The 15,637-nt window shown below is 67.5% G+C and overlaps 2 protein-coding genes across 17 annotated transcripts in view; one reads left to right on the top strand and one right to left on the bottom strand.

The window, feature by feature from the left end:
- STIM1 (stromal interaction molecule 1) overlaps positions 1–3,550 on the bottom strand; it is a 105,904-nt gene extending 102,354 nt beyond the window's left edge. For all 14 annotated transcript variants that reach the window (XR_012622197.1, XR_012622200.1, XR_012622199.1 and 11 more), the window contains exons 1-2: positions 3,495–3,550; positions 2,764–3,029 (exon numbers count right to left, since the gene is read on the bottom strand). Coding sequence is in view for 10 of the 14 variants with exons in the window: in XM_074816649.1 (XP_074672750.1) it covers positions 2,764–2,872 (109 nt within the window). In the remaining 4 variants the exon portion in view is untranslated. The remainder of the gene's footprint in view (positions 1–2,763; positions 3,030–3,494) is intronic.
- A 2,261-nt stretch (positions 3,551–5,811) lies between these two features.
- Positions 5,812–14,382, top strand: RHOG (ras homolog family member G). 3 transcript variants are annotated; one of them, XM_074816626.1, is made up of 3 exons: positions 10,599–12,792; positions 13,053–13,131; positions 13,208–14,382. In XM_074816626.1, exons 1-3 carry the CDS (start codon positions 12,692–12,694, stop codon positions 13,691–13,693), a joined length of 666 nt encoding a protein of 221 aa, XP_074672727.1. In that variant the 5' UTR covers positions 10,599–12,691; the 3' UTR covers positions 13,694–14,382. The 3 variants fall into 3 exon arrangements, with proteins under 3 accessions (XP_074672728.1, XP_074672729.1, XP_074672727.1); XM_074816627.1 differs by lacking the exon at positions 10,599–12,792 and adding an exon at positions 5,812–5,860 and having other exon boundaries at positions 13,053–14,382; XM_074816628.1 differs by lacking the exon at positions 10,599–12,792 and adding an exon at positions 9,819–10,560 and having other exon boundaries at positions 13,053–14,382.
- Positions 14,383–15,637: the final 1,255 nt, after the last annotated feature.

Below are 15,637 nucleotides of genomic sequence, written 5' to 3'. Positions count from 1 at the left end.
CACTCCCTAGAAGCGCTTGCCTTTGAACGAGTCAAAGCCAGGAGAAAACCTGATTTTCCCTGGAGCTCAGTCACCAACTCTTATTTTCCTCCGTGGATAAAACTACCCATTTCAAACTCTTACTTAAAAAAAAAAAATCATCTTAGGAATCAGAAACATATACTGGATAAAGCATGCCAATGCATCTCTTGAGCGTGCACAGGATTCTCAGCAACGGAGCCAAATGAGCAAACACTGCTGAAAACTCACGCTTCTGCTCTCTAGAAACAACACTTCCCTGCACCTCCTGAAAAATGTCACTGCTCCAGGGAAAAGTGACCAGTGCTGTCAATTTTATCATTAAAATCATGCCATGTTAAAAAAAAAAAAAAAAAAAAAGAACCCTTTCTCTTCCAAAAATCCATCAAAAATGAACCCTTTCACTTTCAAAAATCCATCAAACACCTACCTCTGCTCCACAGTGAGAGCCTGTGCTACCGCAGACACGCGTGCAGCTGACACAACCCTCATTTTCTGCTTCCAGGGAAGACATAAGGAAAGTGTCACGTGCTATCTGAGGATATTCACCACACCGAACTGCGAGCAACAGCTCTAGAAGCTAAAAAGGCCAAGTGATCTCAGAGGACACATTAACTTTAAGCAGCATCAGCAGAGTGCAACGAGCACCCCCAAACTTCCCAGACACCCCAGCAAGGTCCGAGGTGCAGTTATGCTGTGAGTTACCCACGTTCAGAGTGAACAAACCCCTTCCTGACTGCCTTCATCTGCACGTTTTGGGTAGCAGCCTGCAACCAGCTATTCCCCTGCAAGGTGCCACGTGCTGCTCTGCAGGTTTTTAAACCCAGAAGTAACATACCAGTTGTGAAAAACCAAGAGTAATGAAAAGTACCTCTTCTGCAGGAAAAGCCCACCTGGAGGTGATTTTATTAAAGAGACCAGGTCTCTGGACTGCTCCCTGCCTGCCCTGCCCTGCTCTGCCTCTGCTCAGAGAGAAGAGCAAGTCAGCAGCTGAATCACCAGGGCTGCCACACTTCTGCAGGGCCTCCAAAAATAACTCATCTGGAAATTCCTTGGAGGCACAAACCTTGCTTCATCAGAAGGACTGCAGAGATCCAGTTTCCTTAATGGAGCAGACTGGATGTGAACTGGCCTAAGGATTTAGGATCACATAAAAAGAATTATAAAAAGAAACTTCTTACAGAACAGCTCGCATGGGGTCAGTATTAAGGGAAAAAATAAAAGTCACATAAATCATCACGTCGCCGAGATGAAACAATCTGCCTGCCCAGGAACCAGACGCCGAGTTCCCGATCCTTCGCCTGATACTGCGGCTCCAGGGACTTGCCCTGTTCTCACCAACTGGCTCCGTACACAAAGCAAAATGCCTTCTTGGCAACGCCGCTGCGGCAACTTTCATCTCCATTAACACAAACGCCCACACCTGCACCTTCCACTGTAACCAAAAACCCTCCGTAAGCTCCAGTCCCCCGGCCCTTGCTAAGGCATCAGCCCAAAAGGCTCGGTGGGGGAGCAGCCTCGCGCCCACACAGCACCAAAGGCAGCACCTCCTGGTCACAGTCAGGGTCCGGAGGTGCTCACGGCCTTTTTTACCACCCTGAACCGACGAGTTATCCCTCGGGGAAGCCTGCGCCAGGAGGGACCCTCCGGAGCGGATCCAGGTGATGGCGGTGGACGTGCGGAGCCACCCAGATGCCGAGAGATCCGCGCACTGCCGAGCAGAACGTCGTGCTCGGACGGGCTGGCCCGCGCCCAGCTTCGGGGCGAGTTTTCCCCTTCAGAAACAAATTTATTTCTCCACCTGCTCACAGGACACAACTCACCGGGGTTGGGTTTTTTTGTTAGCGTGCAAGAACTTGGTGCTGCTGCAACGAAAAGGCGCAGACCTGAGGATTTCTGTTTCACCACCGACAATTAAAAGCATGTTTTATCGAGCAGGCTCCCAGCTCTGACCTCAGGGACTGTCACAAGGACACACAGCAGACACCAGTGCCCACGGGGGTGACACCAACCCCCAGCCCTCCGCCGAGGCTGGCTCCGGCAGCAGTGTGCCACTAAAGCCTGGCTCCCGGGGGGAAAATCCACCCAAGTCCAGAAGGGCTTGGGCTTCTCTTTTCATTTTTTTGTTGGGCTGCTGGCTTTTGGGGCAGGGGGGTGGGAAATGAGGAGGAAAGCGAAAGAGCTGGCTTTTAGGTCTTTGCTACCTCTCCTCTTATCAGGGGGGAGAGGTGGGAGAGGCTCAGACCCGGAGCAGGCGAGGGCAGGAGGCAAGCCATGCTTACACAACCCTGGGGACCCCTCGTCCCTGGCCTGCTGCCTCCCCAGCCACTGGCATTTTCTGAACACACCGAGCCACGATCCAAAACTCACTGCGAAAACACTCTCATTAGCAAATAGCTGGAGTCCATTGCAAAAATAAACACGGATTATTTTTGGTCCTTCAACCCTTGCCCTGAGCGCCGCGGGTTTCCGAACCAGGGCCGGGACACGGTTAGCAGCAGCTTTTATCCAAGAAACCGAGCAATAAGCCTCAAAACGAAGCTGGGGCCGGCTCGCAGCCCCTTCGCCGAGGAACCGGCCTGAAGCCACCGGGGCTGGAGGCTCCAACGCCGGGAACCGCCGCTGGCCCGGATCCACCGGGGGGGATCGAGTGATCCCCGCAGCTCGGGGCGGTGTGGGAAGCCGGCGGGAAGGCGGGCTGTGGGGAAGGGGGAGAGGGCTTAGGGCGAGGGGGGGGGGTCTCACCTGCGATGGCCGTCTCGTCCAGGTGGGAGCCGGGGGGCCGCTCCCCCCGGCCCTGCTGCAGGAGGAAGCCGCACAGGACCCACACGGCCACTCCCGACCGTAAATCCATTTCCGCGTCTGCCTCGCCGCTTCCCCCGCCGCTGTCAGCTCCTCCTCGGCATCGACCCCCGGCGCTGGGCCCGGCCGCTCACCTCAGCTCGGCTCCGCCGGACCCCACAGGCGGGCGGGAACGGGCTGCGCGCTGCGGGGCTGCGGCCGTCACCCACCTGAGGGACCGACGGTTATTTTCCGGGATTCCCGCCCAGGCCGGGCCGGGCAACTACCACCAGCCCTCTGCTCGCCCCCGGAACCAGCCCCGGGGTCTGCCCCCACTAGCCCCCCACCCCGCGCAGTGGTCTCTCCCGGGACAGCCTCCCCCCCCTCGCAGCAGTGGTCTCTCCCGGGAGCGCCCTGCCCGCCCCCCCCTTTCCTCAGCAGTGGGCTCTTCCCGGGACAACCCTGCCCCCCCCCGCCGCCCCCCAGCAATGGGCTCTGCTGGGACAACCCGGTCCGCCTCGACCCCCTCCAGCCTCAAACCTCTCCCCGGTCCGCTCCTTCCCCCCTCCCCGCCTCAGCAGAGCTCAATCCCGGGAAGCGCCCCCCCAACCCCACCGCGGTCTCTCCGGGACAACCCCACACCCCCCCCCCCCCCCCCCCGGGTGGTCTCTCCCAGCACGCGCCCCGCTGCGCACCGGGCCCTGGCGCCGCCGCCGCACGCTTAGTGACAGGGGGCGGAGCCAATCGCCGCCGTGCGAGACCCTCCGTGGGGCGGGGCCGCCCCGCGCCGCCGCCCGGCCAATCAGAGGCGGGCATCTGGCCCCGCCCCGCCCCCCGCTTGCTGACCCCGCCCCTCCCGCCTCCGCCGGGCTCCGCGCGCGCGCCGCTGAGCCGCAGCGGCCCCTGGCGGGCGAGGCAGGGAGTGCCCGGGCTCGGCGCGGGCCGCTGGCGCTGTGCGGAAGCTAAGCAGGGGCGGCTGCGTGTGGTGCTTGGATGGGTGACCTCAGCGGCGGGAGCCCGCCTCCAGCCCCGGGGAGGGCTTGTCAGAGAACAGAACGGTTTGGGTGGGAAGGGAACTTAAAGGTCATATAGCCCCATCCCCCTGCCCCGGGCAGGGCCACCTTCCACTAGCCCAGGTTGCCCAAAGCCCCGTCCAGCCTGGCCTTGAACCCTTCCAGGGAGGGGGCAGCCACAGCTTCTCTGGGCAACCTGTGCCAGGGCCTCACCACCCTCACAGGGAACAATTTCTGCCTTAGATCTCATCTAAATCTCACCTTTTTTAGTTTAAAACCGTTCCCCCTCATCCTATCTCTCCCCCCTGATGACAAGTCCCTCCCCCCTTTCCTGTAGCCCCTTTCAGTCCTGGGAGGCCGCTCTAAGGTCTCCCCGGAGCCTTCTCTTCTCCAGCTGAACCCCCCAACTCTCTCAGCCTGTTCTCACAGGGGGGTGCTCCAGCCCCCCGAGCATCTTCGTGGCCTCTTCTGGCCCCGCTCGAGCAGGTCCGTGTCCTTCTGCTGTTGGTGCCCCCAGAGCTGGACCCAGCACTGCAGGGGGGTCTCACCAGAGCGGAGCAGAGGGGAGAATCCCCCCCTCGCCCTGCTGCCCACACTGCTCTGGGTGCAGCCCAGCACACGGGTGGCTTTCTGGGCTGCCAGCGCACGTTGCTGGCTCACAGGCAGTTTTCCAACCCCCCCAAGTCCTTCTCCTTGGGGCTGCTCTCCAGCCACTCCTCGCCCAGCCTGGATTTGTGCCTGGGATTGCCCCGACCCATGGGCAGGACCTTGCCCTTGGCCTTGTTGACCTCCATGAGGTTCAGAGGGTCCCCCCTCTCCAGCCTGCCCAGGTCCCTTGGGATGGATCCCTTCCCTCCAGAGTGTCACCACACACCTCGGTGTCGGCGCTTCGACAGCCCCTGAGAGCTGCAACACCCTGACGGAGCCACGTGCTCCCGGCGGCATCGCCGCTCGCCAGCGCTGGACCGGTGCCATCAGCACCGTTGGGACCCACGGCCACCAGTGCCCGGAGCCCGCCAGCCCGCAGCGGGGGACACAAGCTCAGGGATTGAGGTTTCACGTGTCCTTTTCCCTGGGCACCGGAGCTGAGAGCGAAGCTCCCTGCAGGGGTCGGATCTGGCCCCAGAACAGCTCCACGGCCGACGGCCTGGAAGCAAAATCCCGACCCGCCCCAGCCCCGTTGCCACTGGAACAGGCGCCTGTCAGCTGGGCAGTGTCCCAGTGTCCCGGTGTCCCAGTGTCCTGGTTTCCCAATGTCCCAGTGCCCCTGTGTCCCGGTGTCCCGGTGTCCCAGTGTCCTGGTGTCCCCGTGTCCTGGTGTCCCGCTGTCCCGTGCCACCTCCCCGGGATGCAGATGGGGGGCACCAGGCTCCAGGGCCAGCACCCCGTGGGGACCCCCAGCTGCAGCGGGTGCCCGGGATGGCCACGGGGGTGCGCGGGCAGCGCCCCGAGGTGCCGGCAGCTGCCAGACCGACTTCCAGGCAGAAGGTTCCCGGTCACATCCCAGCCCCGATCCTCCGTGGTGACTAGGGGGAGGGGGGGGAGGTAGCGATCCGGGGTCCCGTGCCCGCAGACCCCCCGCGGCTCCGAGATGCCCCGGGGCCGGCAGCCGGGGACCCCCCCGGGCTGTGGGTGCTGCTGGGAGGCACCCGGCCCTTGCGAGGACCCCCCCAGCTTGGGGGCCGCGGCCCTCGGGGGGCACCGGGGGCTCCTCCGGCCCTGAGCCAGCAGGACAAGGCCGAGCTGGGGGGCGCTGCCCCGGGGGGGGAGACTGGGCGGCTCCGGTGCCCCCCAGCCGGTCCCCGCTCCCCCCCGGGAGCCCCCCCCGGCGCCGGCCCGACGGAAGGCCGCGGCCCCCCGGCACGGACGAGGAAGGAAGCGGCGGGGCGGGGGCCGGGGCGGCGGAGGGAAGTTTCTCCGCGGGACCGCCCGGGGCGGCGAGAGGAGGCGGCCGCAGACTTCCTCCTCCTCCTCCTCCTCCTCCTCCTCCTCCTGCTGCCGCTCCGGCCCCGCTCCCACCGCCCGGAGCCGCCGCGCCATGTCCCGGGGTGAGTGCGGGACGCGGGGGGGGGGTCGGGGGCACCGGGGAGGGTCCCGCTGTCGGGGGGTCCCGGCCGGTACCGGGGCCGGGTGGGGGCGGTGGGAACGGGACCCGCCCGGGGCGGGGCGGGGGATAACGGGGGTGGGGGGTAACGGGGAGCCGGGGCGCTGCCCCAGCCCCGGAGCGGAGCCCGGGAACGGGACCGGCAGCTGCCGGGACAGCGGGGACAGAACCGGGCCGGGGGGCTGCTGCACCCCCCGGCACTGCACCCCCCGGCACTGCACCCCCCGCACTGCACCCCCCGGCACTGCACCCCACGGCACTGCACCCCCCCCCCTGCACCCCCCCTGCACCCCCCAGCCTGGCAGCGCCCACCCTGACCCTGCCCCGCGCACTGCACGGCCGGGCGGGCGCTGCACCCCCCGGCACTGCACCCCCGGCACTGCACCCCCCGGCACTGCACCCCCCAGCACTGCACCCCCCAGCACTGCACCCCTGGCACTGCACCCCCCAGCACTGCACCCCCGGCACTGCACCCCCCCGCACTGCACCCCCCGACCCGCCACGCCTGGCGCTGCACGGGCTGCACTGCATGAACTGCACTGCACGGGCTGCACTGCAGGCCAGAGGGCACCACACTGCCCACTGCACCCACTGGACTGCACCCACTGCCCCCGCTGCATCCAGTGCCCCCACGACACTGCCCGTTGCAGTGCACCCTGTGCGCACTGCACTTGTGGCACGTCCCACTGCAACACCCAGCACGTGCGCTGCAGGGCTCTGCACCACACACTGCACCCACTGACACTGCACACACACTGCACGCACACACTGCACACACACACTGCACACTCACTGCACGCGCACTGCACACTCACTGCACACACACACTGCGCACACACTGCAGACTCACTACACTCACTGCACACACACACACTGCACACACTCACTGCACACACTACACACACCGCACACACAGGCACACTGCACCCACCGCACCCCCCCGTGCCCGGCACCGCACACACCCCGCTACGCGCCCATTACGAGGTGCCCCGCACCCCCCTCACCCCCTGCAACCCCCGCACCCCCGGCGACCCACACCCAGCACCACCCGTCACCACCCCACGCGTGTTGCTGCCACACGCCGCAACACGTGTCGGGCCCCGCGGTGTGCGCACACGCAGCCCCGTCACACGCTGCAGCGCTGGGAGGTGCGGGGGGACGGGGTGGGGGGGGACAGGGTGCAGCGCTGCTGTGGGACGGGGCCGGTCTCTGGCTGCGACGGGCGCGTGCTGCTGGGCGGCCCCCCCGGGCCCCCCCCGGCGGGCGGAAGGTGAGTCTGTGCCACAAACCCCGACTCTGCTTTTGGGAAACCCGCCTGGGCTTGGGGTCACCTCTGGAGAGGCTGTGGGGAGCCCCCCCCCCAACCCCATCTTGGCGTGGGGCCCTGGGGGGTGCTGGGGTGCCGCGGGGGGATGTGCTGTGCCGTCGGTCAAACGCCAGCTCCTGACTTGGCTTGTGCCACCTCTCGGTGCAGAGCGGGGACCCCCGGGGGTCCCTGAGTGCCTGGGTGGGGGGAGAAATCCCCCTGCGGGAGGGACACGGTGTGGCCGCGGCTCCGGGGGTGGGTGCGCGGGCTGGGGTCCCTCTGGGCGGCCCCTCTTTCCTTGGTGGAAGGAGAAGCTGCCGAAGCGCCGGCAGTGGCACGTGGGGACATCGGGCGGCCACACCCGGGACTTTGGTTTGACCGTAGCGTCGAGAGGTGCCAAACTGGCCCAAACTGGGCCGGCGCTGGTGTGCTTGACACTGTGCCTCGTCCGCCGTGAGCCGTGCCGGGCTGTGTGGTCACCCGAGGCCCTGGAGCGCGACCTGGCCCCGTCCGTCCGTCCGTCTGTCCATCCACCATCCCTCTGTCCGGCCCAGGACCCCCCCGCTGCGGGCAGCTGGGCCTGACCAGGAGTAGCCTTGGCCAGTGCTGGCCCCGGCCCACCACAGCGGGACCCGGCGGCGGAGCTCACCGGCCCGGGGGGGAAATAAAATGAGGAAATTAGTCACGACGAGGAGCCTGCAGCTGGAAAATGAGGAAAATCGAAATCCTGCGACTCAGCGTGGAAGTTATTTTAGCTGCAGCAGCAGGGTCCCAGGGCAGAGCTGGGGGTCCCGGTGGCAGCGCACCCCGGGACTCGTCCCGCCGAGCAGGGACCCCGGTTCGGCCGCGCCAGGGCAGAAACCGCCCCCACGCCGCTCCCACGGGGTCCCTGCTCGGTATTTATAGATTTTATTAGTTTCCTCTTTCTGCTGAGCCGGCGGCAGCGCCGGGGGGGCCGCACTGGGCCGCCCTCCCCCCAAAGCCGGAGCGACCCCAGCGATGATGGCGGCTGAACCCAGCCCCCGCACCCCACAGCCCCACGTCGGTCTGGGCTCATCCGTCTGTCCGGGACAGACACACTGCCTGGCCCACGAGTGTGGGGTTCAGGGTGTTGGGGTGCAGGATGTGGGGTTCAGGGTGCGACGCTGGGGTGTCGCACGCCCCACGCCGTGCACGGTTTGGGGTGCAGGATGTGCCGCACACAGCTTACACCCCCACGCTTGGGTTTGCTTTGGTCAGGTTTGGGGGGCGGGCAGGCCGGCAGTGCGGGGGGGGGACACCCCGTGGTGGTGAGGGGGTGCTGCTCCGCTCCCCCCCACCCCCCCGATGGAAAAACCCGGCGGGGGGATGCCCCGGCTGTGAGATGGCGAGCGGGTTTTGCTTCCCTTTTCTGCTGAAGAAGAGATGAGTCGCTTTTCCCGTCCCGGGGGGTGGCAATGGCGGGCGGGGGGGGGGGAGGTCACGGTGCGTCACCCACAGCCCCGCTCGCCCTCCCGCGCCCGCTCCCCAGCACCCCAAATCCCGGCTGAGCGTGGGGTCCCGCTGGCGTGGGGGTGCTGAGCCCCAGGGCCAGGCTCTGTGGGGTCCCCCCCCTGTGCCCCGACTCTTCCTCTTCCTCCTCCAGTTCCCCTCCTGGGGGGCTGGGGGGCACCAGAGGCCCACGCCCAAGGGTGCCCGCGCCCCAACATCTCTGGAGGGCCCAGGAGGGGTTAAGGGTGCTGCTGGTCGCTGACTTCCTGGGAGAACAGAGCCGGCCTTGTGCAGGCAGCGGTGCAGGCAGCAGGCAGGCAGCAGGCGCTGCGGGGATGCCACCGTGCAACCCCCATCCCCGTCGTGGCTGGGGGGGCCCTGGCCCCCACTCACCCGGCTCCCACCTCCCCAGGGCGCAGGGAGGGCACAGGGGAGCTGGAGCCCCCCCGGCTGCGGGTCAGGGCCGCGGGTGGCCCCCGCAGCACCCCCCACCCTCCTCCTTTCCTCAGTTTCCCCGTAGCAGCGACGCTCCCGTGGGCACCCCAGGCCCGTCCCTGCTGACTCAGCCCAGGGGTGGGGGGGGGTGCCCGCTGGGTGCCAGCTCACCCCGGGGTGCTCGTGGCCCCATGGCCGGTTTGGGGGTTGCGGGGTTTGAGCTCGGTGTGACCGCTGCCCATCGTGTCCCACGGCGGGATGGTCGCAGGGCCGCGGCTCAGGGGCCACCCCGCTCCCCGAGGGATGGGGATCGTCATCCCTGCACCCCATTTCTGCTCACGGTGGCTTCCCTGTGTCCCCCCTTGGGGCTGACTCCTCCCCACCCTGTGGCCGACAGTGTCCTGAGGCTCCTCCTGCCCGTGTCCTTCCCCCCCCCCCCCCCCCCCCGATATTTGCAGACAGCGATGGGCTCTGCCCACGGGGTGTCCCCGGCACCCCCTGGGGTGTCCCCGTCAGCCTCTCGGGGCAGCAAAGTGCCCCCACACCTCTCTGACCTGGAGCCCGGGGATGCGGTGGGACCCCTCTCACCCCCACCTCAGCCGGGTGACCCTGGCTGGCACCCGGGACCCCCTGCCTGGAGGGATCCCCCAGTGTCACATCACCAGCCAGCCTGGGGGACCCCAGCCTGGGGGGCAGCGGGGACCCTCGGCTGAGCCCCACTGTGTGCTGCAGGGTGACTGCCCAGCATGCAAATAGCTACGGGGACCTTGGGGTGTCCGTGGGGGCACCAGTGACCTTGGGGTGCTCGTAGGGACAGCGGGGACCTTGGGGTGCCTGTGGGGACAGCGGGGACCTTGGGGTGTCCATGGGGACAGCAGGGACCTTGGGGTGCCTGTGGGGACACCAGTGACCTTGGGGTGCCTGTGGGCCATGAGGATAGCAGGAGCCTGGGGGTGCCAGGGGGGGCTGCGTGCCTTGTTGGGGGCCCCTCCATCTCCCTGCCCTCACCATCTGTCACATCCTGCACCCCCTTGCACCCCCCAGCCGGGTCGTCCCCCCCCAGTGCTGCTCAGTGCCCATCCTGCCCGGCCCTACGGGGTCCCCCGGGGACACGGCCACTCCCCAGGGATTTAGAAATAACCTTTAGAAAAAGCCAAAGGCTGGGATTTAGAAATAACTTTTTGGGGTTTTTTTCTCACAAAGCAAAGCCCAGTTGGGGTTTATTTCGGCCGGGGAGCAGCTGGCTCCGGCGACCCAGCACCTGCCGGCCGTTGGCTTGGGAGGAGAAGAGAATTTAAAACAGGAACCAAAATGGCTTTCCAGGAAAATTCTTATTTTTGCCATCTCTTCTTCAACCTGATCTCATCAGAAAAGGAGAAAAAAAATCTTCAGCAGAGATGCCAACTGCCCCGGAGAGGCTGAGGGAGAGCGGTGTGAGCGGGGTGCCCGTCCCCCCCCCAAGCCTCACTGACAGCAGCGGGGTGGAAACGGGTTGAAATCAGGTCAGATTGGGCCAAACGGGGTCAGCCGGCCCCAGCCAGGTCCCTGCCGCGGCGCGATGGGGGCGGCTGGTCCTGTGCCGGGGGCTGCCATGGGGTACACCCCCCCCCCCCAAGGTCCTGGGCGAAGAGACACCCCGGCTGCGGGACAGAGGGGACACGGGGATTGTGGGGTGCCACCTCCTGTGGCCACACTTCGTCTGTGTGGTCCTGGTGGCTGGGGGCGAGCAGGGTGGCCAGGGCTGGCCCCAGGTTTTGGGCACGATGCAGCTGGGCTGGTGGGACCCCTGGGTGGGGACTGAGGCGCTGGGGTCTCCCCGGGGGTTCCCTCCCTGGTGCTGCCGGGTCCCTGTGGCCCCTCCCCAGCGCTGTACGGTGGGCACAGGGCAGCGGGGTGGCAGTTGCCCATCCCCTGGAGATGGCCCCGCTCAGCCACGGAGGGAGCTCGATCCATCGCCCTGATCCTGCTCCTTCTCCCCCCGATCCTGCTCCCCCCATCTTGATCCTGTTCCTGCACCCATCACCCCGCTCCATCTCCCCCCACCCCAGCCTCGTGCCGCTGCTCTGAGCCCCCCAGACCCCAGCGGGGATCCCGCTGCCTGCTGCTGCCTGCTGCTGCCAGCCCCATCACTGACCCCCCCCAGGCACCCCGGACCCGCCTGGTGCGATGAAACCCTCCGGGCTGCGTTTGCGACCAAAACTGGGAGAAAATCGAGGCCGAAGCCGGGTGTTTATTTGTGACCCCGCGCTGTGCGAGCAGCCCCGGTGGCTTCCTGCCGCGGGCAGGCGCTGCCTGTGGGGGGGGGCTGCCTGCGATGGCCCCGCTGCGACACGGGGATCCCCCCCCGCCCCACGCCCCTGAAACACTTTTGCGATGGGGAAACTGAGGCACCGCGGGGCGGCTTCAGCAGAGTTCAGGCCAGGGCCCCCCTGCCCCACCCCGGCTTGTCCTGCCTGTACCCGGGGGTGCAGGCAGGGAGCCAGGCAGGGCGGGGGTCACGGCGCAGCCGGCCCCGCCATGGGCAGGAAGCCGGGTGTCAGGGCGGGAAGAGGAAGAGCGACTTCCCCATCCGAGGGGGCAGGGGCCGGCAGGGGGGGGGCTCAGGGTGGGGGCCGTGGCCCCTTCGCCCTCCCCCCAACTGTGAGGGGCTCTGGGAAGAGTGTCCCCCCCCCAAACCCGGGCTGATGTGGCACCCCCGGGCTCCCCACTGTCTCCCCATCACTGCGGCACGTGAGCTGCTGCCCCACCGTGATAAATCTCAGCCGACGGCCGGGTCAAGGGGTGCCGGCCCCAATCCAGCCCCAATCCGGCCCCACGGGTGGGCACCCTCCCGCCCTGGCACCGTGGGGTGCCCCCGTACCTCGGCGGAGCTCGGCCCCGGCCTGCGGCAGGAAGGGGAGCAGGATGCGGCCCTTAATGGCAATCGCAGAGGGACCTGCGGAAGGCAAACAGGGAAACGCGCGCCGGCTGCGGGGTTAAACACGGCTGCCGGAGCGACGTCAGCCCTGAGCAGCCGCGGCACCAGCCCTGCTCGGTGTGTGCGGCACCGGGCACCAGGGATGGGGTGTAGGGGGGCAACCCCCACGCTCCCACAGCCCAGATCTGCCCCTGGCTGCGTGCCCGGCTGCCCTCGATCCTGTACCAGGCTGGTGGTATGGAATGGCACGGCATGGTGCAGCATGACATGGTACAACATGGCATGGCACAGCACAACATTGCATGGCACGGCATGACATGGTACAACATGACATGGCACGGCATGGCGTGGCACAGCATGACATGGTGCAACATGGCATGGCACGGCATGACAGGGGATGGCATGGCATGACATGGTACAGCACGGCACAACATGGCATGGCACAGCATGGCACGACATGGCATGGCATGGCGCGACATGGCACAACGTGGCATGGCACAGCATGACATAGCATGGCATGACAGGACATGCCACAGCATGGCACAGCATGGCATGGCATGGCATGACATGGCACAGCATAGCACGACATGGCATGACAGAGCATGACACGACATGACATGACATGACATGACATGACATGACATGACATGGCACAGCACGACATGGCCTGGCACAGGGCGCTGCAGCAGCCTGGCTGTCCTGGGGACGACGCGGTCCCCGTGCACGCCAGCCACGGTGGCACAGCTGGGTCAGGGGATGTGTTTCCCCTCGGGGGGGGTCTGTGTGCTGGGGGCGGGGGGGGGGGGGGGGGGGGGGGGGAGCTGCACCTGGCCGGGAAGCCCCCCCTGGGCCATGGGGTGGAGGGTGAACCGAGCGTGACCTGCCCCTCTGCACCCCCCGGCCTCGGGGTGTCCGAGCGTTGCGGCGGGGGGGGGGGGGGGAACAACGGTGACCCCAGCCCCGGCGCATTGTCCCCCTGCGCTGAGCCTGTCCCCTTCCTCCCCGCAGGCTGCTGAAGGGACCCGCACGGGGCCGTCGAGCCGATCCGAGCCGAGCTGAGCTGAGCTGCGGGGATGCAGAGCATCAAGTGCGTGGTGGTGGGCGACGGGGCGGTGGGGAAGACCTGCCTGCTCATCTGCTACACCACCAATGCCTTCCCCAAGGAGTACATCCCCACCGTCTTCGACAACTACAGCGCCCAGAACACGGTGGACGGCAGGACTATTAACTTAAACCTGTGGGACACGGCCGGCCAGGAGGAATACGACCGCCTGCGGACGCTTTCCTACCCCCAGACCAACGTCTTCATCATCTGCTTCTCCATCGCCAGCCCGCCCTCCTATGAGAACGTCAAGCACAAGTGGTACCCGGAGGTCTGCCACCACTGCCCCAGCGTGCCCATCCTCCTCGTCGGCACCAAGAAGGATCTGAGAAACAACCCCGAGACCATGAAGCGGCTCAAGGAGCAGAACCAGGCGCCCATCACCACCCAGCAAGGCGTCAGCCTCTCCAAGCAGATCCGCGCCGTCAAGTACCTGGAGTGCTCGGCGCTCAACCAGGAGGGCATCAAGGATGTCTTCACCGAGGCCGTCAGGGCTGTGCTCAACCCCGTCCCGGCCAAGCCCAAGAAGCCCTGCGTCCTCTTGTGACGGGGCTGCTGGCCACCGGCCAGAGACGATCCTGCCCGCGCCCCCTGGTGCCGCCAGAACCCCCCCAACCTGCCTTGGCGCTCCCCAAACCTCGCTGCCCCCCGCCCCGGGCCGGGCCGCCAGCCCGAAGCCGCCAGCTTTAATAATACAGACCTCGTTTGCACTAACTGGCCGTCCACCCCGGGTGTAGCGGGGCTCCCCCGGCCCCACGGGGACCCCCCCCCTCCCCGAGCCCTGCAGGACCCCCACCCCGGTCCTGGCTGTCAGCGTTTTGCTTTTGGGGTGATGCCCCTCCAGTCCCGGCGCAGGGCGACGCTTCCTGAGAAGGGGATCCTGGGGGGGGCCGAACCCCCGCTCCTGCCCCGAGCCCCCCACGGGGACCTGGCACCCCCACCCCGAGCCCCCCCACGGGTCCCCCTGCACGGGGGGGGTCCCTCAGCCCCTCTGTGCCAGCCCCGGCACTTGGCCACCTCCGAGCATCCCTCTGGCACGGCCCCGACCTGCCGTGGGGCGCCGGCGGCTGCGCCGGGGGGTGTCCTGGGGGGGTGTTTGGGGTGACCCCAGCCCTGCGCAGCAGCTCCCCGAGGCCAGTGAGCGGAGCCGGGGCTGCGCAGGGCGGTGGGAGTCGCCTGTAACCACCCGCCCCCCCCCCCGAGTTGCTTCTTAAATAAATAAAGAGACTAGCCCAGGCTCCCGTCTCCTGTGCTCTGCCACGCACACCCCGCTTCCGCGGGCACGGGGACACCCCGCAGCCACCCTGGGGGGGACACGGGTGCCCCTCGCCCCGCCAGGGCTGAGCTGAGGGTGCTCGTGGCAGCGCCGCTGCCTGTGGGGGGGACCCAGGGTGCCGCTGCTATGTCCAGCCCCAACCCCTGGCCACCCCGGGGCCAGCGCTGGGGCCTTGGGGCCATCTCCAGAGGTGGCCGTGGGGACATGGGGATGTGGCAGGGGTGGGCACAGGGGGCTGCCAGAGTGAGGGACCCTCCCTGGGAGCCCCCTGGCCACCCCGGATCTGGCTCTGCCCTGCTCCCGAGCTGCAGGAAGCGGCCAGAGCCCCGGTGTCCCCATGGCCAGGGGCTGCGGTGGCCCAGGGGGCTGTGGTGGCCAGGGGGCTGCCATGGCCCAGCGGCTTCAGTGACCCAGGGGACGCTGGGCCCTGTGGCCGAGTGCCGAGGCAGGCGATGGCAACAGCAGCAGCCCCGACTGCTCGGCCACCCCCTCACCAGCCCCCGTGGCTACTGGCCCGTACTGCCCGGCGGCCGGATCCGGTGAGACCTGGCAGGGTCCCCGCTGCCACCGCGGACACGGCCCCCTTGTCCAGCCCCGGGGCCCTTCCTGCGGGAGGGGCACAGACCCGGCGCCCGCCACAAGCCGCCTTTGTTCGCTGGTGCCATTCCGGGGGGGCTGCGGGGGGCCGGCGTGGGCGAGGGGGCCGCCAGGCAGGGTAGCCACGGCCACGGCCCGTCCCTGTCCACCCTCCCACGGCCGTGGTGCCCTGTGAAGTGGGGGGGCCCCCCCTTGGACCCAGGGGACCCCCGTGACGCATCCCAGGGGGGGGCTGCACCAAACCCTGTGCCACGGCCACGTCCTGGCTTCTGCTCCCCGGGGGCTGCATTGGCCACCAGCCCCTGTTGGCCACAAGCCCCCGTAGCATCCGTGGCCCCCCCTGCCCCCCCACGTCGGGGGGGGGCTGGGCTGGGGTGCAGGATGTGGCCCCCGGGGCTGGGTGGGGAGCGCAGCGGGTGGACACACACCCCAGCGCTGGGGCTTGTGTCCCACAGCCCAGCCCCAGCCCCCGGGAGCCGCATCCTGCACCCCCCAGCCCCGGGGGGGGCCACATCCTGCACCCCAGCACTCAGGATCCGCACCCCGCACCCCAGTGATCTGCATCCTGCACCCCAGCACCCGGGATCCGCACCCCATACCCCAGCCCTCCACTCCCCA

The sequence above is a fragment of the Strix aluco genome, chromosome 2 (genome assembly GCF_031877795.1).
Source record: "Strix aluco isolate bStrAlu1 chromosome 2, bStrAlu1.hap1, whole genome shotgun sequence".
Classification (NCBI taxonomy): domain Eukaryota; kingdom Metazoa; phylum Chordata; class Aves; order Strigiformes; family Strigidae; genus Strix; species Strix aluco.
This window is presented reverse-complemented; position numbering and strand designations above follow the sequence as displayed.

Excerpts from the sequence above, each read along its gene's own strand:
- RHOG (XM_074816626.1), top strand. The coding sequence starts at position 12,692 with ATGGCACAGCACGACATGGCCTGGCACAGGGCGCTGCAGCAGCCTGGC. Across the intron at positions 12,793-13,052 it reads AGCCACGGTGGCACAGCTGG|GCTGCTGAAGGGACCCGCAC; the intron begins GTCAGGGGATGT and ends TCCTCCCCGCAG. Across the intron at positions 13,132-13,207 it reads GCGGGGATGCAGAGCATCAA|GAGTACATCCCCACCGTCTT; the intron begins GTGCGTGGTGGT and ends GCCTTCCCCAAG.